This window comes from Natrix helvetica (genome assembly GCF_964273705.1).
Source record: "Natrix helvetica genome assembly, chromosome: 2".
In the NCBI taxonomy this organism is placed as follows: Eukaryota; Metazoa; Chordata; class Lepidosauria; order Squamata; family Natricidae; genus Natrix; species Natrix helvetica.
Window position 1 is genome coordinate 273383295 of NC_138552.1, and position 17024 is coordinate 273400318.

The following is a 17024-nucleotide window of genomic DNA, read 5'->3' on the forward strand; positions in this document are numbered from 1 at the left end:
CCTAGAAGCCACAGATGAGGCACACCACAGGAAAAAGACATCAGAGCTGGTGCCCCTGCCCCTTAATTTTAACGCGGGATGGACGTTTGGGCAGCACTTCAAGGACTGGAAAATAGCGCATAATCTCACTATCCTGCTTGGTGAAACCAGACGGTGCTGTGGTTTCCTTAAATCCCTTCATTGCCAGCTCACTTCTTCAATAAAAAACAGATGGCAGGCTGAGACAGTCCAGGAAAAAGTGGTAGAAAGCAAAATACCTACAATTCCTAAAGCCTCTCTGGAGAGCAGATCAGGTGCACCTGGGAAAGTTGCAATATTTAGAACCTAAAGAAGAGGTGCTCCAAATCCATCCTATTTGATCCTACACTTTTTTTATTCATGTGATTTCCCTTCATCTCCGTTTTTTTTTTTTTTTTGAAGAACACAAGAAGCAACCATCATCCTGGTCCCATATGGACAAGAGCAAAATTTGCCACCCAAACCCAACAATCATATCAAATCCCTCGGAGAGAGAAAGAGAGATTAGCTAGATGTTAAGTCTAAATAGAAAGTTTGGAAGAGTTAACATGGTTTCTCCAGTATCTTAAAAAGGAGAACAGCGATGCATTTTTGAGGAAGAAGCAAGGGCTGAAGGTGGAAGAAGAATTTCCTTCTTTCTGTGCCTAGTTCCTCCATTTGCCACCTCATCCCCTCCATGGAGGCATGTTTGTTACAGTCAATTCACAGAGCATCAGGTCAAAAGACTACAAAGGAACAGTAACAGGCGTAGAAGAATCAGGCACCTCCCCATATTTCCTCTGTCCAAGCGGCACCTTTCTGCCAGATTTTGTTAAAGCAGATGGCAGCATTTGGTTGACCTCAGCCGATCTCAAATAGGATTGGGCCTACAGTAGAAAGAACGTAGATGATTCTGTTTTCACTGGCAGAGGGTGGCAGGAGGCCGTCGCGACCGAAAACGGAGCCTGGGAGGGCCACGTGCAAACCTCCAGAGCTCTGTTTTATCTGGCAGAGGCACCATGGGCTGGTCCTTCACTGTTTCCAGGGTAGCACCATGGGCCAGATCTAAGTACCCTGCGGGGCTGATCAAGTAGAATAGAATAGAATAGAATATTTATTTCTAAGCCGCACCCTCTCCCGAAGGACTCGGGGCGGCGTACAATAAAACAAATAAAATACAAAGTACAATACAAATCTGGACAGGACATACATATAACAAGGACGTATATAAGACGTATACAAGGAGGAGGTAGGCTGATAGCTAAAAAACGATTAAAAAGTCACAATATTTAAAAACCCCAATAAATAAATTCAATTGAATTACACTAATAAAAACCCGTCAGGAGCGATATAGTAAGATCATGGTTGAGCCAGGCCAGCTACTTGGAATAGGTGGGTCTTGAGCTTAACTCGGAAGGAACGGAGGTCAGACGTAGTCCTAATATCCGGAGGGAGGTCATTCCACAGGGCTGGGCCCGCCACAGAGAAGGCTCTACTCCTAGGTGCCGCCCCTCGACACTGTCTGGTGGACGGCACCTGGAGGAGTCCCTCTCTGTGCGAGCGAATTGGTCGCAGGGATGTATGGGGCAGAATATGATCCCGCAAGTAACTAGGTCCTGAGCCATGGAGCGCTTTAAAGATAGTTATCAAAACCTTGAAACGCACCCGATAGACCACAGGAAGCCAGTGCAGCTCGCGCAGGAAAGGTGTCACATGGGAGTACCTAGTACTCCCCATAATTACCCGCGCGGCTGCGTTCTGGACCAGCTGTAGCCTCCGGGTGCATTTCAAGGGAAGCCCCATGTAGAGAGCGTTACAGTAGTCCAGGCGGGACGTCACCAGGGTGTGAGTGACTGTGCATAAGGCGTCCCGGTCCAGTAGGGGGCGCAATTGGCGCACCAGGCGAACCTGGTGGAACGCCCCTCTTGCCACGGCTGTCACATGGTCATCCATGGACAGCCGGGCATCCAGGAGGACGCCCAAATTGCGCGCCCGCTCCACGGGGGCAAGTTGAACGCCCCCGATGGCCAAGGATGGAATTAATTGGCTGAACCGGGGAGCCGGTACCCACAGCCACTCCGTCTTGGAGGGGTTGAGTTTGAGTCGGTTGTCATCCATCCAGACCCGTACGGCCTCCACACACCGGGACATCACTTCGACGGCCTCGTTGGGGTGGTTCGGGGTGGAAATGTACAGCTGTGTATCATCAGCGTACAGATGATATCCCACCCCAAAACCACGGATGATCTCACCCAACAGCTTCATATATGTGTTGAACAGGAGTGGCGAGAGGACCGACCCCTGTGGCACCCCACATGTAAGGGGGCTTAGGGTCGACCTCTGCTCCCCTGCCAACACATGTTGCGTCCGACCGGAAAGGTAGGAGCCGAACCACCACAAAACGGTGCCCCGGACCCCCAGCCCCTCCAGTCGGCGCAACAGGATACCATGGTCGATGGTATCAAAAGCCGCCGAGAGGTCTAATAGGACCAGGATAGAAGAACAACCCCTATCTCTGGCCCTCCAGAGATCATCTACCAACGCGACCAAGGCCGTCTCCGTGCTGTGCCCGGGACGGAAGCCGGACTGGCGCGGATCTAGATAATCATCTTCCTCCAGATGCCGTGGAAACTGATAAGCCACCACACTCTCTACAACCTTCGCCAAGAAGGGAAGGTTGGAGACAGGACGATAATTGGCCAGCTCCATAGGGTCCAGGGAAGGCTTCTTGAGCAAGGGTCTCACCACCGCCTCTTTCAGAGAGGCCGGGAGAGACCCCTCACTCAGCGAAGCGTTCACTAGGCCCAGGAGCCAGTCACGTGTAACCTCCCAGGATGCCAGTACAAGCCAGGAGGGGCACGGGTCCAATAAACATGTGGTGGGTCGCAGTCGTCCACGCACTCTGTCCAAATCCTCGATGGCAACCAAGTCAAACTCCTCCCAGATCGAGGTCTCAAGACTCGCCACGGACGTCTCCATTGGACCACTGACAGGGACCCAATCCTTCCGAATTTGAGCGATTTTATCCTGCAGGTATTTCCCAAACTCCTCTGCCCTACCCTGTAAAGGGGCCTCCCGCGGCCTCTGAAACAAGAGGGAGCGGGACACCTGAAACAGGGCGGCAGGGCGGTTCTCTGCGGATGCAATGAGAGCGGCACAATATTGACGTTTGGCCACTCTCAGTGCCACAAGGTACGTCCTTAAATGGGCTCGTACCTGTGTTCGGTCAAATTTGGAACGAGAGGATCGCCAACAACTCTCTAGGCATCTCTTGCGGCGTTTCATCACCCTTAGCTCCTCGGTAAACCAAGGGGCCAGAGTGGATCGTTGCCGCCAGAGAGGCCGCAAAGGCGCCACCCGGTTCAAGGCCCCGGTAGTCGCATTATTCCACGCGACCACCAGGTCCTCTACCTGGGGGCGGGTCAGGGTTGCAGGAGGTGGCCCAAGCTCCGTCTGGAACCTATCTGGTTCCATCAGGCGCCTGGGGCGGAACCATCTAGTGTTTTCAAGTTCCGCCTCCCCGCAGCGGGGGGTAGCACCAGGGAAGTCGAGTCGGAGGAGTGAGTGATCTGACCATGACAGGGGAGTGATGGTTAAGTCCCCTCCTCCCAGATCACTCAACCACTGGCCAGAGACAAAAACAAGGTCCAGGGTGTGTCCTCCCTCGTGTGTCGGGCCCTGAATCAATTGAGTCAGGTCCATGGCTGTCATGGAAGCCATGAACTCCCGAACCCCCTCGGATGCTTCTCCCACCGATGGCAGGTTAAAATCCCCCATCACTAAGAGTTTGGGGGTCTCAACCGCCACCGATGCGATCAGCTCGAGGAGTTCAGGCAGGGCCGCTGATGTATAGCGAGGAGCCAGGTATACTATCAGCAGGCCCAACTGTCTCCCAGGGCCCCATTTCACAACAAGGGATTCACACCCGGACGTCTGTGGCACAGTGGACTCCCTTGGCTCTAAATCGTCCCGGATAATCGCTGCTACCCCACCACCCCTTCCCTGGGCCCGGGGCTGGTGAAATGCTAGGTAGCCTGGTGGGCACATTTCCACGAGGGGTAAGCCTTCCTCGTGGCCCAACCAGGTCTCCGTTATTCCCGCGAGGTCTGGCTCCCCCTCCAAAATTAGATCGTAGATGAGGGGGGCCTTATTAACGACGGACCTCGCATTGCATAGCAACAGCCTCAGGCCCTGGGTCTGCAGCTCCTGACCACCTAGAACGCGGGGGTTGGTACGAGCGACCGGGTGTAACCAGCACCCACGGTCTCCCAACCGACTATGAGTTCTTAATCTGTCCTCGTATCTGCCCCTCCCTACGACCGTTGAAATCAGCGAGCCCTGTAGAGGAACGATATCCTCCCCCTCCTCCTCCCTTCCGCTCCTTCTGCTCGTGACCACACCTGAAGACCTGGCTCTCTCATCGCTCCTGACCTGACCCACCCCCCTCCCAACCCCTAAACCCCTACCCCTAAAAGTTTTTAAAAAACAATTAACTAAAAAACCCCTAAGTCTCCGCTTCCTCCACCTCTCGGGATTAATAAATCCGTCATCAAGGTGGGCTCTTGAAAGGGCGGAGGGCCACACCTGCGAGAGGGGGGACTCCCGCAGTAGGATCAGGTCTGCCCTTAAATACATAGAATGTTAAAAAATTCGTCAGGGGCCTAGGATAGTGCTGAGGATGTTCCGGGCAAGATGCCATAGTCCAGCGTAATTAGGAAAGCAGAGCTCCAGTGTGAAAGAGGATAGTCCAATCCTAGATGGGGTGGTGGTGGTGGTGGTGGTGGTAGGCTGGTCGGATAATAGTCGAAAAGTGGGGGCTCATGGATGGTAAATGGTGGATGGCGAGGGGCAGATGGTTAGTCAGGCAATAAGTCATAGAAGATAGGGAGGAATACTTCGGGGCACACGCAGATAGTAAACAGGAGCAGTTGTTGATAGATAGTCAGCAGGGGGGGTAGGTGGGTACAATCAGGGAGGCAGCTGGCAGGAGGAAGAAAAACTCCTCTGCCAAGCCTGATGCTAGGGGCCTCCTGGCAGTCCCAACAAGCCCCCCCCCTGATCTCTGAGCAGCCTCCTGAGTCGATGGTCAATAAGATGGTCCAGTGTTTCTCAAACTTGGCGACTTTAAGTCCTGTGGACTTCAACTCCCAGAATTCCCCAGCCAGCTATGCTGGCTGGGGGATTCTGGGAGTTGAAGTCCACAGGACTTAAAGTCACCAAGTTTGAGAAACACTGAGATGGTCAATTAGATGGTGAATTAGATGGTGAGCGGGGGGGCCTTGAGATGGTACCCTGTGGGCCTTGAGTTTGACACCCCTGGCCTAGCACAAGGAAATCCCAAAGTTGAAGATTAGGCTAGGAAGTAAAAAGTCTCTCTTTGAGGGAGATGGTCTGCTCAGAAATGTGAAAAATAAAGAAAGAAAAAAAATCCTGTTTCATCCTGTTCCCAAGAAAACAACATGGATAGTCAAAATTAAGCTCAAAGCAAAGGAGAACTTTGTCTCTGCCAATTCTAAGTTATTCCACAAAAGATTCTTGGTGCCTTATTTAATTTAGTCTGTACATTCTTCATCCTCGTTAATTTACTTCATCTTTGGTTCCAGTTCTAGTTCAAGCTCATCTAAAGAAGACAAACCAACTCACCGTAAGCTGCTGCTTTGGCAGCTACTTTGGCAGCTACTGCTGCCGCTACGCCTGGTCCGCCGGCACCTGAAGGAAAGAAAAAGATGAGAGAAGTATATTTGTCTTATTACCTTTGCGGTGCTGATGTTAATAAGAACAGATGTTCCTACCATATCTGGGTCAAGGAGGAGTGGATTTCAGACAGTCATGGCTGTGATGGCTGAAGTAGCATGGTTGTGGGGGAGCACATTTAATTGGACTAAATGAGTCTTAAGTCTGCTTATCTTCCCATAGCCATATAAAACAGAGAGGTACCCAAAGTCTTGTTGGACCTCCAGTCCAAATGACGTAGGCTCTTCAGTACTCCATACACTACTGACCCTAAGGGTCATAGGATGCAGAGGGAGAGCTAATGTTTAATATGTCCCCCTCTTTATCACTTCACCTCCTCTTTGATAATCTGCAGTCACCTCCATTTAGCTTTTCTCCCAGGGACTCAGACACACAAAACATTATTTTGGACTTCCCTCCTAGTAGGATGCAGCTAGCTAGGTGCTAGGCCTGGCCTACTCCTAACATGTGCTTCCTGTATAGGTACATCTCCATTTTATGTTTCAGTTATAATACCTGCTTCACTAATCATTGATCACATCATCTTGGGTCTCATGAGTGCCCACGTTCACTCACACGGGGTTCAACCTCCACAAGGTTTATGAGCGCGGGGGTTTTCAAGTATATAGCTGGGCCTACTCACTTCTGTGATGGAACTTCAAGGCAAGGTGGGTATGGCTCCTAATGACTAGCTAGTCCTAGATTAGTTCAGATGCACTCTACTTTTTTAGGGGAGGGAAAGAGAAGCAATGGCCCTCCAATTTTGCTGAGGCAGCCAAGGTGCCAAGGATAATGAAAGTTGGACATGGCCATCTTCTCCGTAACGGATTTATAATATCTGGGAGTGAATAGGCCTCTGGTAGTTAGAGGCTATATAGATCTTAATTTTATTCATCTTAGTTTTATGAGCCGCAGTGGCACAGTGGTTAGAGTGCAGTACTGCAGGCTACTTCTGCCGACTGCCGGCTGACTGCAATTTGGCAGTTCAAATCTCACCAGGCTCACGGTTGACTCAACATTCCGTCCTTCCGAGGTGGATTAAATGAGGACTCAGATTGTTGGGGGCGATATGCTGACTCTGCAAACCTCTTAGAGAGGGCTGTAAAGCACGGTAAAATGGTATATAAGTCTAAGTGCTATTGCTATTGACATCATGGTAGCCCATAATGAACTGCCCTCATTCTCAGGCGGTGATCTAGCAAGACAGATTTGACATATTGTTCCAATATACAGGAAATTACCTAGTCCTCCTGCAACGCCACCAACACCAGGCAACAAGCCTCCTCCGCCAAGGGTGCCCCCCGCTCCAGGCAAAAGTCCAGTGCCTGCTCCAGGCAAAAGTCCAGCGGCTTTTGAGAGAAAAGTAGGGATGCATATTGGGCAAGGTTCCTTGTACTTTGACTCCCAGCAGAATGGAGGGCAAATATTTCTAATCCCAGCATAATCCATCCCCAACCTTGAGTTACTGTGGATCTCAAAGTCTGGAAAAAAAGGTTCTCTGCAGGATTGAACTCCATAGAACAGGGGTGTCCAAACTTGGGAACTTTAAGACTTGTGGACTTCAACTCCCAGAATTCCCCAGCCAGCATGGCTGGCTGGGGAATTCTGGGAGTTGAAGTCCACAAGTCTTAAAGTTCCCAAGTTTGGACACCCCTGCCATAGAAGCAACATCTCTTTTTCTATAGTAGTATAGCCTTTATTGTCATTGTACATCACATATACAATGAAATTGGTTCCATAGACAAGAAAGTACTGTTAAGTCACTTTGTTTCAAAAATAATAATAATTAGAGCAAATATCCTTTGGTTGATGGAAGTGCAGTGACTTGTTTAGTAGTGGGTCTTCTTGTATGATATTGTGGGTTCAAGAAAGTAAGAACACACAAGAATAAAAAATAAAGATAATTTTAAAATGGCTAAAGAAATGAGATTCCATGGGTTAACCTACAGATATTTGAGATTTAGCCATGTTTTTTTTAAAAAAGTTGTAATTTAACCATTATGATTAGGAGCCCTGGAGACCACAGAGGCTGCATAGCTTCTAAAACATTAAATGCCATATTTTTTGGAGTACAAGACGCACCTTTTTCCCTCAAAAAAGTTGGTGAAAATCTGGGTGCATATTATACACTGAATACAGCATTGTTGGCCCCCTGAAACCCTGCCCCCTTCGCAAAAATGGCCGTGCATAGCCTTTAGGAGGCTTCCAGAGTGCTCCTGGGGGCTGGGGAGGGCATAAATGAGCGGAAAACATTTATGGGAGATCTGCAGAGTGCAAAACCTTTTTTTAAAAAAATTGCCTCTTCAAAATCTTGGTGCATCTTATACTCCGGTATATCTTATACTCCGAAAAATGCGGTATTTATTCAACCTGGAAATCCTGCAGGGAACATGTGCTGCAAAAATGCTGGTGGTTCTTTTTGGCTTGTTACTTACCATATTTTGCGGCTGCCTTAGCAGCAGCGGCCTGAGCTCCTACACCTGGAGAAGAAAGCAGAAGAACTTTGTGGAGGTTTATGCTTTCATTTTATATTCTAGCGGCTTTCCCTGTCTGGTGCCCTGTCAGTAGAATATAAAATGATATATTTTCTCCTGCTGGCTTCAATCTCTTGACTGTGAAATTGCTTCACCAAGTCCATCCTTAACTATTCTTTCATACTTTCCAAGGTCATCTTTAAATTCCTTTACAGATAAAGTCACTCATGCGCTGGTGACGTCTCGCCTGGACTACTGCAATGCCCTCTACATGGGGCTTCCCTTGGGACGCATCCGGAGACTGCAGCTAGTTCAGAACGCAGCCGCGCGGGTTATTATGGGAAGTACACGTTACTCCCACGTAACACCTCTCCTGCGCGAGCTGCACTGGCTACCTGTGGCCTTTCGGGTGCGTTTCAAGGTATTGATCACCATCTTTAAAGCGCTCCATGGCATAGGACCTAGTTATCTGCAGGATCGCATCCTTCCACATACGTCCCTGCGACCTATCCGCTCACACAGGGAGGGGCTCCTCCTGGTGCCGTCTGCTAGGCAATGCCAGCGGGCGACACCTAGGAGTAGATCCTTCTCTGTGATGGGCCGAACCCTCTGGAATGACCTCCCCCCAGACATTCGAACTACCACCGACCTCCGTTCCTTCCGGCAAAAGTTAAAGACTCACCTGTTTCAATCAGCTGGCCTGGCACTTTCTTAGTTTTACCTCCCAGGGATTTATTTTATTTTAGGGTTTGGGGTTTTAATTGTGATGTTTTTAGGATTAGAATTATTTATTTCTTAGTACAGCCTATCTCCCCTCCAAATGTATCTTAAATGTAGCTTAAATGTATTTAATTTTATGACTGGTTTTATTGTATTGACTGTACACCGCCCCGAGTCCCTTTTTGGGAGAGGGGCGGTCTAAAAATCTAAGAAATAAATAAATAAATAAATAAAGTGGAAAACACTCTCATTCAGCAAAACCTGGGAGGCCACAGGCTCCCCAAACCCCTGAGATTCTCTCACTATGTCAAAGGGCCAAATTTGCCCTGAGTTGCAAGACCTGAAGACAGGAAGGGCTTTGCTGACACTCTTGTCTGACCTTTAGCCAAACACACAAAGACATTTACCTGTACCCGTTGGATAGCCAGGTTTTCCTCCAAGTCCTCCAGCATACGCACCACCTGCCCCGCCTAAAACCACATAGAGAAGACACAATCTGCATGAGAACAGGTATTAATATTTTGGCCTCATACAAAGAAAATTGGAGGAAAAAGAAGTAATTGGGGCTCTTCTTGGTAAAAACACCTCCCTCTGCTCTTCAAGCAGGTCACCCCCCTCTGGCCCCCAGGACATTAGTATTGGAGAGAGAAAGTCCCATGCGTGCTTTAAATAAAATGCAGCATTGTAATAAGATAAGCTTTTTACTGGCATCCTATTATTCTCTTTATTGGCCATGGAATAAAAGTAGTCTGTCAGGGTTCCAAATAGCATCCCAAAGTAAATCAGAGTCCAAGGCAAAGTATTGCTCAAAGTTCCAATTTATTAAGAGAGCCATGTTGGCACATCTGGGACATTGCATGTACGTGCATGTATGTCCTTGTATATATGTAGGTTTATGTGTTTGTATACATGTTTTATGTTTTATATACTCCATTGTACGCCGCCCCGAGTCCTGTCTGGAAAGGGAGCGGCTAATAAATTTAAATTTATTATTAATTTATTATTAACCCAAATCTCTATTAAAATACTTCACCAGCTACCCCGAATTTCAGGGTGCTGTCTGGGGTTCTGAGCCCCAGCATGGACCCAAGTTTGGGCGGCATAAAGATTCAGGGAAGATGGAGGTGATATAGTCTTCAACTTACAACACTTCATTGAGTGACAAGCCATGAAAAAAGTGACGCATGACCGTTTTTCACACGTACGACCGTTGCACCATCCCCATGGTCACCTGATCAAAATCCAGATGCTTGGCAAGTAGTTTGTATTTATGACTAAAGGCCTTGGGAAGGGACATAAACAGCTGGGGAACCTTGACCTCTGATCGTTCAGCTTGGAGGCTAAAGACGCAGCATGACTTTCTCCAATTCGAAGAGGCCCTTGTTTGCAGGCAAAGAGGCAGTCCCGGGACCAGCGAAATCTTGGGGGGGGCGGCTGGGCAGGGGACAGAATGTATCTGCCCTCGGTGTGGAAGGGATTGCCCCTCCCAAATTGGCCTTTTCAGCCACACCAGATGCTGCATTAGGACCTTTTTCCAGAGCACGATACCGTAGTCTTTTGAGACTGAAGGATACCAACAATGTGTGTCCCAGAGTCATGGGATCAGCTTTTGTGATCTTCTAACAAGCGAAGTCAATGGGGAATCTAGATTCACTTAACAACCGTGTCTTAACAAATGCGATGAGTCACTTAACAACTGTGGCAAGAAAAGTCGTAAAATGGGGCAAACTCCCTTAACAAATGTTTTTCTTAGCAACCTAAATTTCAGGCTCGGTTGTGGTCATAACTTGAGGACCACCTGTGTTGATATGTGGGATTAGAATTCCTTTAACTCATCCCTCTTGTGTTTTAGATTTAGAGAAACAGAGATCTCTTAATTCCTCATACTTATCAAGCTTCTCCAAGCCAGTGCTTTCCGTAAGTATTAGATGTCTATAATCATAATCCCAAATCAGATGGAATGTACGGGATGGGGAAAAGTCTGTTCTACATCTAATTATGGAACTAGATCCGATTTCACTCCACTCTTATGCTTGTCATTCTATAGGCAGCAGGCTCAGAAGATTTGCAAATAATTCTCAATTTGGCCTCCTATCCAAAACCACAATTCCAATCAAAGCTATGAGACTTAAAACTAGATTCAAACCAACTGACAGAAATCAGTAAGGAAGACTCGCTCACATTTTCAGGCTTACTGTGAAGCCCAGTGCCACAAACCTTCCTTTCAAACGGTTGACTCACCTCGTCCATTATTCATTCCTTATTTAAAATGGTTATATAACTGCCCGTTTTAAAAACACCTCTGGGAGGCTTACAACTGATAACACAATATATAAAACTAACTAATTAATGATAATAAAAACAGAACCAGAAAAAAAAAACCTCTGATGCACCCACATTATTTCCCATCTTGATCTCACCCTATTCCAGTGCCCCTTCCTGGGGGGAAGAATTAGGTTTTAAGGCTCCCTGAAAGGCTAGGGGTCAGTGGTGAAATTCAATTTTTTTTTACTACCGGTTCTGTGGGTGTGGCTTGGTGGGTGTGGCAGGGGAAGGATACTGCAAAATCCCCATTCCTTCCCCTCTCTTGAGGGAAGGATATTGCAAAATCTCCATTCCCAGCCCACTCTGGGGCCAGCCAGAGGTGGAATTTGCTGGTTCTCTGAATTTCACCCCTGCTGGAAGCCTACCAGTTCTTAAGGCAGAGGCTGCAATGGAACAGGCACACTTCCTAGGTCCCATAAGATGGCAATGTTTAATACAAGAGAACTGGAGTATGTCCTCTGGTGGGATGGACACATATCCTGAGAGAGAGGCAGTTCTGCAAATAACCTGCTCCCACACCTTGTGGGGCTTTAAAAGTAATAACCAACATCTTAAACTGCACCCTGAAAAAAACTGGGAGCCAGTACAGCTCCTGCAACAGGGGTGTAATATGAGGGACACTCAACACCGTATGCATTGCTGCCTTCTGGACCAGTTCAGAGGTGATATTCTGTTGGTTCACACTGGTTCGGGCAAACTGCTTGTGGCGGCAATGGGAAGCTCCGCTCGCCCACCCAGCCAGAAGGTTCTGCGCATGTGTAAAAGTGTCATGTGTGAGCGAAGCAAGCACGCATATGCGCGCTCCAAGTTCTGAACTGGTAGTGAAAATAAGAGGATTTCATGCCTGGACCAGTTGTAACTTCTGGGTGGACTTCATGGATAGAGCATGTTGCAGTACTCCAAATTGGAAGTGTGAGTGACTATGAGCAAGGCCTCCTGGTCCAGGAAAGGACATAATTGGCACACAAGACAGATTTGTGCAATCTGGAATCCAGTTGATCATTTAGTTCATTTAAGGTCTCAAGCGGTGCCCATTTCTATCAAGCCTCGGGCTGCACAACCACTGAGCAAAGGATTTATAGAACGGAAGACATGTCAAGAGGACTCACCGAAAGTCAGCTTGCCAGCACCATAAGGCTTTCCATAATAACTACCTGGAAAGAGAACCGTTTGATCAGAATATGCCCAAAGGAAGCTGGTAGTTACTGAGACAGACCACTGCTCCATTTAGGATAGAATAGAGTTTTTGTGGACTGCTAGGAGTGTTTCTCAACCTTGGAATTCTAAAACTGTGGACTTCAACTCCCAGAATCCCACAATCAGTCATGGCTGGCTGGGGAATTCGAGAAGTTGAAGTCCACACATCTTAGAGTTGCCCACTGTGCTAGGCCAAAGCTATAATTGACAAGCCACAATTGCTTCACACAACAAACTTTATTTTTGGCTTGCAATCAGAGGTGGCATTTAGTCGGTTCTCTCTGGTTCAGGCGAACCGGTAGCAGCAGCTGCTGGAGGCTCTGCCCACCTGCCTCCACATGATGTGTGACCTTCTGTGCAGTGCGCATGTGCAGAATGTGGTGCGCGCGACAGTGGTGGGTTTCAAAAATTTTTAGAACCTCTTTTGTAGGTGTGGCCTGCTTTATGGGAGTGGCTTGCTGGCTATGTGACCAGGTAGGAGTGGCTTGCCAGCCATGTGACCGATTGGGACTGGCTTGGCAGTCATGTGACTGGCTGGGCGTGGCCAACTTGTAAAATGTGTTGAAACTCACTTAACAAGGTTCTTGCTTAGCAACCAAAATGTTGGCTCAGGAACTCTGGCATTGAAGTGTGCAAGTCTTAAAGATGTCAAGTTACAAGACTCTTGCACCCCTAACCCTTTAGAAAAAAACCCCAGGGGTGTTCAAACTTGACAGCTTTAAGACTTGTGGACTTCAACTCCCAGAATTCCTCCTCCAGTCATGTTGGCTCAGGAACTCTGGCATTGAAGTGTGCAAGTCTTAAAGCTATCAAGTTACAAGACCCTCGGACCCCCAACCCTTTAGAAAAGAACCCCAGGGGTGTTCAAACTTGACAGCTTTAAGACTTTAAGATTTAAATAGGACTCTTAGAGGCAGGTGGGGCGATTGGTGAGCCAGCCGATCAGTGAGCGGCGGGCAGTGCAAGCGCGGTGCGGACGGGCGGGGGGTGGGAGCTGGAACTGGTTCTAAACAGCACGGTAGATTTGTGGAACCTCTTCTATAGAAGAGGTTAGAACTGGCAGGAGCCCACCCCTGGCGTGTGAGCACATTTGTGAACCGGTAAGGAAGGTAAGTGAATCCCACTGCAGCTTGCAATCGTATGTAAACTGAGAGAGAAACAGAGGGGGGGAGGGGGAGAGGAAGGGAGAGATCTCCTTCCAATGTAGTCAGTATATATAGATAATTTGGACAAATGTTTCAGGGATGTGTTAAGAAATTTGTTAAATTCTGGATTAAGAATCACCTGGGAGTTTCGGTGCCTTGATGGGATAACCCAGAGGTAGGCCTGGTTGCTGTCCACCTCCAATCCCTCCAAGTCCTGTAACATCAAGAAGAGGTCTGAGAAGGGAAAGGTCACAAACTAACAAGGACCTAATAGATTTTCTTACTGCACTTTGTAGCCAGAATAGACCAGTCTCTTCCTCACCTACCCTGGAAGCAGGTGACATACTGTATGTGATGCATGCACAAATGCTTTCTTTTTTTTAAGCATCCAACCTACCAGGGATTCCAGCAAAGGCTCCTGCTCCAGCTCCTGAAAGAGGAGGAGAGGAAAGCAAATGTTAGAAATTGCTTCTGATATGGACAAAGCAGTATGAATACGCCAAGAGAAAAGGAGGGGGGAAACACGCCTAGTACTGTAGCTAGATCATAGGATATTGCAAAACCTATCTGGGTTATAAAGGATTTTAAGCTATGTGATATTTTTCTATTCATTCTACATATACAGGTACTGTAGTCTTCGATTAACAATGACAATTGGGAAGAAATTTCTGTCACTAAGCGATGTGCTCATTAAGCAAGGTCATTGTGTGGTTGCCACTTGCGACCTCCTGTCACTTTCCTCGTTGATTTTGTTAGGCGGCCAGAGCAAAAAAGGTTGCAAATGGGGATCAGATGACGGTGGGGTGTTGCAACATCACAACTGCAAGCTGGGTCTACAGCCAATGTAAGTACAATGATCAGTCGTAACTACTACTCATTCAGCACTATCATAAGGCTGAACATTCATCGGTGTGGTCATTAAATAAGGATAACTTGTGATGTGATTGCTTTTGGATAATAAGCTACCCTGAGCTTCAAGTTCTTTTCAGATATCAATACTGAGAGTGAAGGTATTTGCAGGTGTTGGTTTTGCACTCTCACACGTGCATCCGTCCACATGCACGTACAATGAGGCACACACAATCCATGCACACACAGAGACAGAGGTAAATAAATCACAGTGTGAATTAGAAGGGCAGTTCTTAAAGTATGGTCTAGGGAACCCAGTGTCAAGTCTAATGAATAAATATTTTACAACTCTTCCATTTTATTTTCTAATACAGTAAACATCAAGAGATACAATCCACATGAACCAAAGCTCTTTGGAGTCCTCAATCAATTTTAAGACCGTAAAGGGGCCCTGAGACCAAAATGTTTGAGAATCAGTGAATTATAAGATCCCAACAAAACCTTCCTCTAAACAATAGCATTTGGGGTGGGAATGCCACTTACCTGGGACTTTCTGTTTGACACCTGTTCCAGATGGCACTCCTGGCAAGACTCCTACACCTGGATAGCGCATTCCTGACATATATAGAAAGGTTTAAGTTTTTAGTTTAACATAATAACAAAATAACAGAGTTGGAAGCGACCTTGGAAATCTTCTAGTCCAACCCCCTACTCAAGCAGGAGACCCTATACCATTTCAGACAAATAGCTGTTCAGTCTCTACTTAAAATCCTCCAGTGTTGGAGCATTAATAACTTCTGGAGCAGAGGTGGGTTGCTCCCGGTTCAGCCTGGATCGGGCAAATTGGGAGTAGCAGCGGTGGGAGGTTCCATCCACCCACCCGGACGCTTCTGCACATGCGCAGAAGAGTTGAGCGCATATAAACAAGTGCGCATGCATGCACGAGCGAACCTGTAGTAAAAAAATTGGAAACCCACCACTGTTCCGGAGGCAAGTCGTTCCACTGATTAATTGTTCTAACTGTCAGAAAGTTTGAGTCTTTTTATCTCACATGTTAAATTACAAGTGCTCTATCATTGTCTTTTGGTTCGTTGAAATGTGCTAAATTTGCACCTATGCAATCAACATCATGTTGCTGAAAGGGGGGAGGGATGGCCTTTATGCAGGCCAAACTCACCTGTGCCAGGAAGTACGCCTCCAGGGAAGACTCCTGGAATCCCAACACCTGTCAAACATAGAAGATAGATGCTGCCATTCTTCCTTCCATGACTTTCACCGACTTGGTCATTATAGTTGGTTCAAATGCCTTAGCTAGAAGAATTCTCTCCCTCGTTCTTGAAGTCAATTTAATGGTCTCAGCAGATTGCAGTACAAAACTGATCTTAGAAGCTAAGCAAGATCAGTCTTGGTTTGGTTAATACTTTACTTGGTTCGAGAATAACCTGCTAATTTGGGACGTTGCCTTGGGAAGCTGAAGTAACATCCCAGAGAAGACTGTAGCAAACATCTTGTGTAATGCTAAGAGACTTTGTGAGTTAAAAAGCTCTGGGCAAGAATTTTAACTAGGTGAGGTTCAAAGTCACTAGGTCAAATACAGTAGTTTCTACCCAGTCAAAAACACCTGCTGAATTGATTTTAGCTTCCTTTCTTCAACGCTTTCATTTTTGTTTACCTGTGTACAGAATTATAAAGCTTCCAAGTAAGTCCTAAAGCAGTTTAGTCTCAATAGGCATTTCCTCTTTAAATTATCCATTAGCTAGTTCCTCTATTTCTCACTAAGACAGCAAGGCAAGACCATTTATGCCAATCAGTGTTTGTGCAGGGACTTCAATTTCCAGAATTCTCAGTGTTTATGCTACTTAGGAATTCTGCAAAATTAAACCACCTGGAGAGCATCAAATCAACAATGACTGATGTTAAATCAATCTATCTATCTATCTATCTATCTATCTATCTATCTATCTATCTATCTATCTATCTATCTATCTATCATCTATCTATCCATCCATCCATCCATCCATCCATCCATCCATCCATGCATTCAATCAACCTGTATAGATGAACAATAACAACAAAAAATGTAAAAACATCTGATGATCACTGAGAACAAACCCAATTATACCCAATGATGTCTCACAAGCCATCTGCCTGCCTGACGCCCGTGCCCTGGAGCACCTCCAGATCTTCAGTGCTTTCCCAAAGGCCAGCATTGCAATAGAACAGATCTCATTCTTTAATTGAGGGGACCCAAATTGATTCCTCTTGGATCAAATGGGATGGGTAGAAACAGTGGGGGAAAGTAGTCCTGCAAAGACAGTAACCTGGTTCCATGTCCTGAAGGGGACTATAGGTGACAATCAGTGCCTTGAATTCATCCAAAAACACCCTGGGAGTCAATACAGGTTGTGGAGTAGAGGTATAGCATGAATATACCAAAACATACTCGTAACAGTTCACATTGCTGCATTCTGAAACATTTGTGTTATGGTAATTCACTTGGGAGATAACTGTAAAAATAATTATGATCAGGGTCTCCTGTCCCAGGATAGCTACAACTGACACACAAATAAAGCTATACAACACC

The 17024-nt window shown here is 46.9% G+C and overlaps 1 protein-coding gene and 1 long non-coding RNA gene across 7 annotated transcripts in view; one reads left to right on the top strand and one right to left on the bottom strand.

Moving 5' to 3' along the window:
• Window positions 1-17024, bottom strand: part of ELN (elastin) — a 121797-nt gene that overhangs the window by 37664 nt on the left and 67109 nt on the right. For all 6 annotated transcript variants that reach the window (XM_081942412.1, XM_081942411.1, XM_081942410.1 and 3 more), the window contains exons 8-16: window positions 15618-15665; window positions 14984-15055; window positions 13989-14021; window positions 13731-13805; window positions 12359-12403; window positions 9332-9394; window positions 8166-8210; window positions 6972-7079; window positions 5641-5706 (exon numbers count right to left, since the gene is read on the bottom strand). In XM_081942412.1, the coding sequence (XP_081798538.1) occupies window positions 5641-5706; window positions 6972-7079; window positions 8166-8210; window positions 9332-9394; window positions 12359-12403; window positions 13731-13805; window positions 13989-14021; window positions 14984-15055; window positions 15618-15665 (555 nt within the window). The remainder of the gene's footprint in view (window positions 1-5640; window positions 5707-6971; window positions 7080-8165; window positions 8211-9331; window positions 9395-12358; window positions 12404-13730; window positions 13806-13988; window positions 14022-14983; window positions 15056-15617; window positions 15666-17024) is intronic.
• The window catches only part of LOC309386721, a 346606-nt gene that overhangs the window by 3238 nt on the left and 326344 nt on the right, over window positions 1-17024 (top strand). The window lies entirely within an intron of this gene.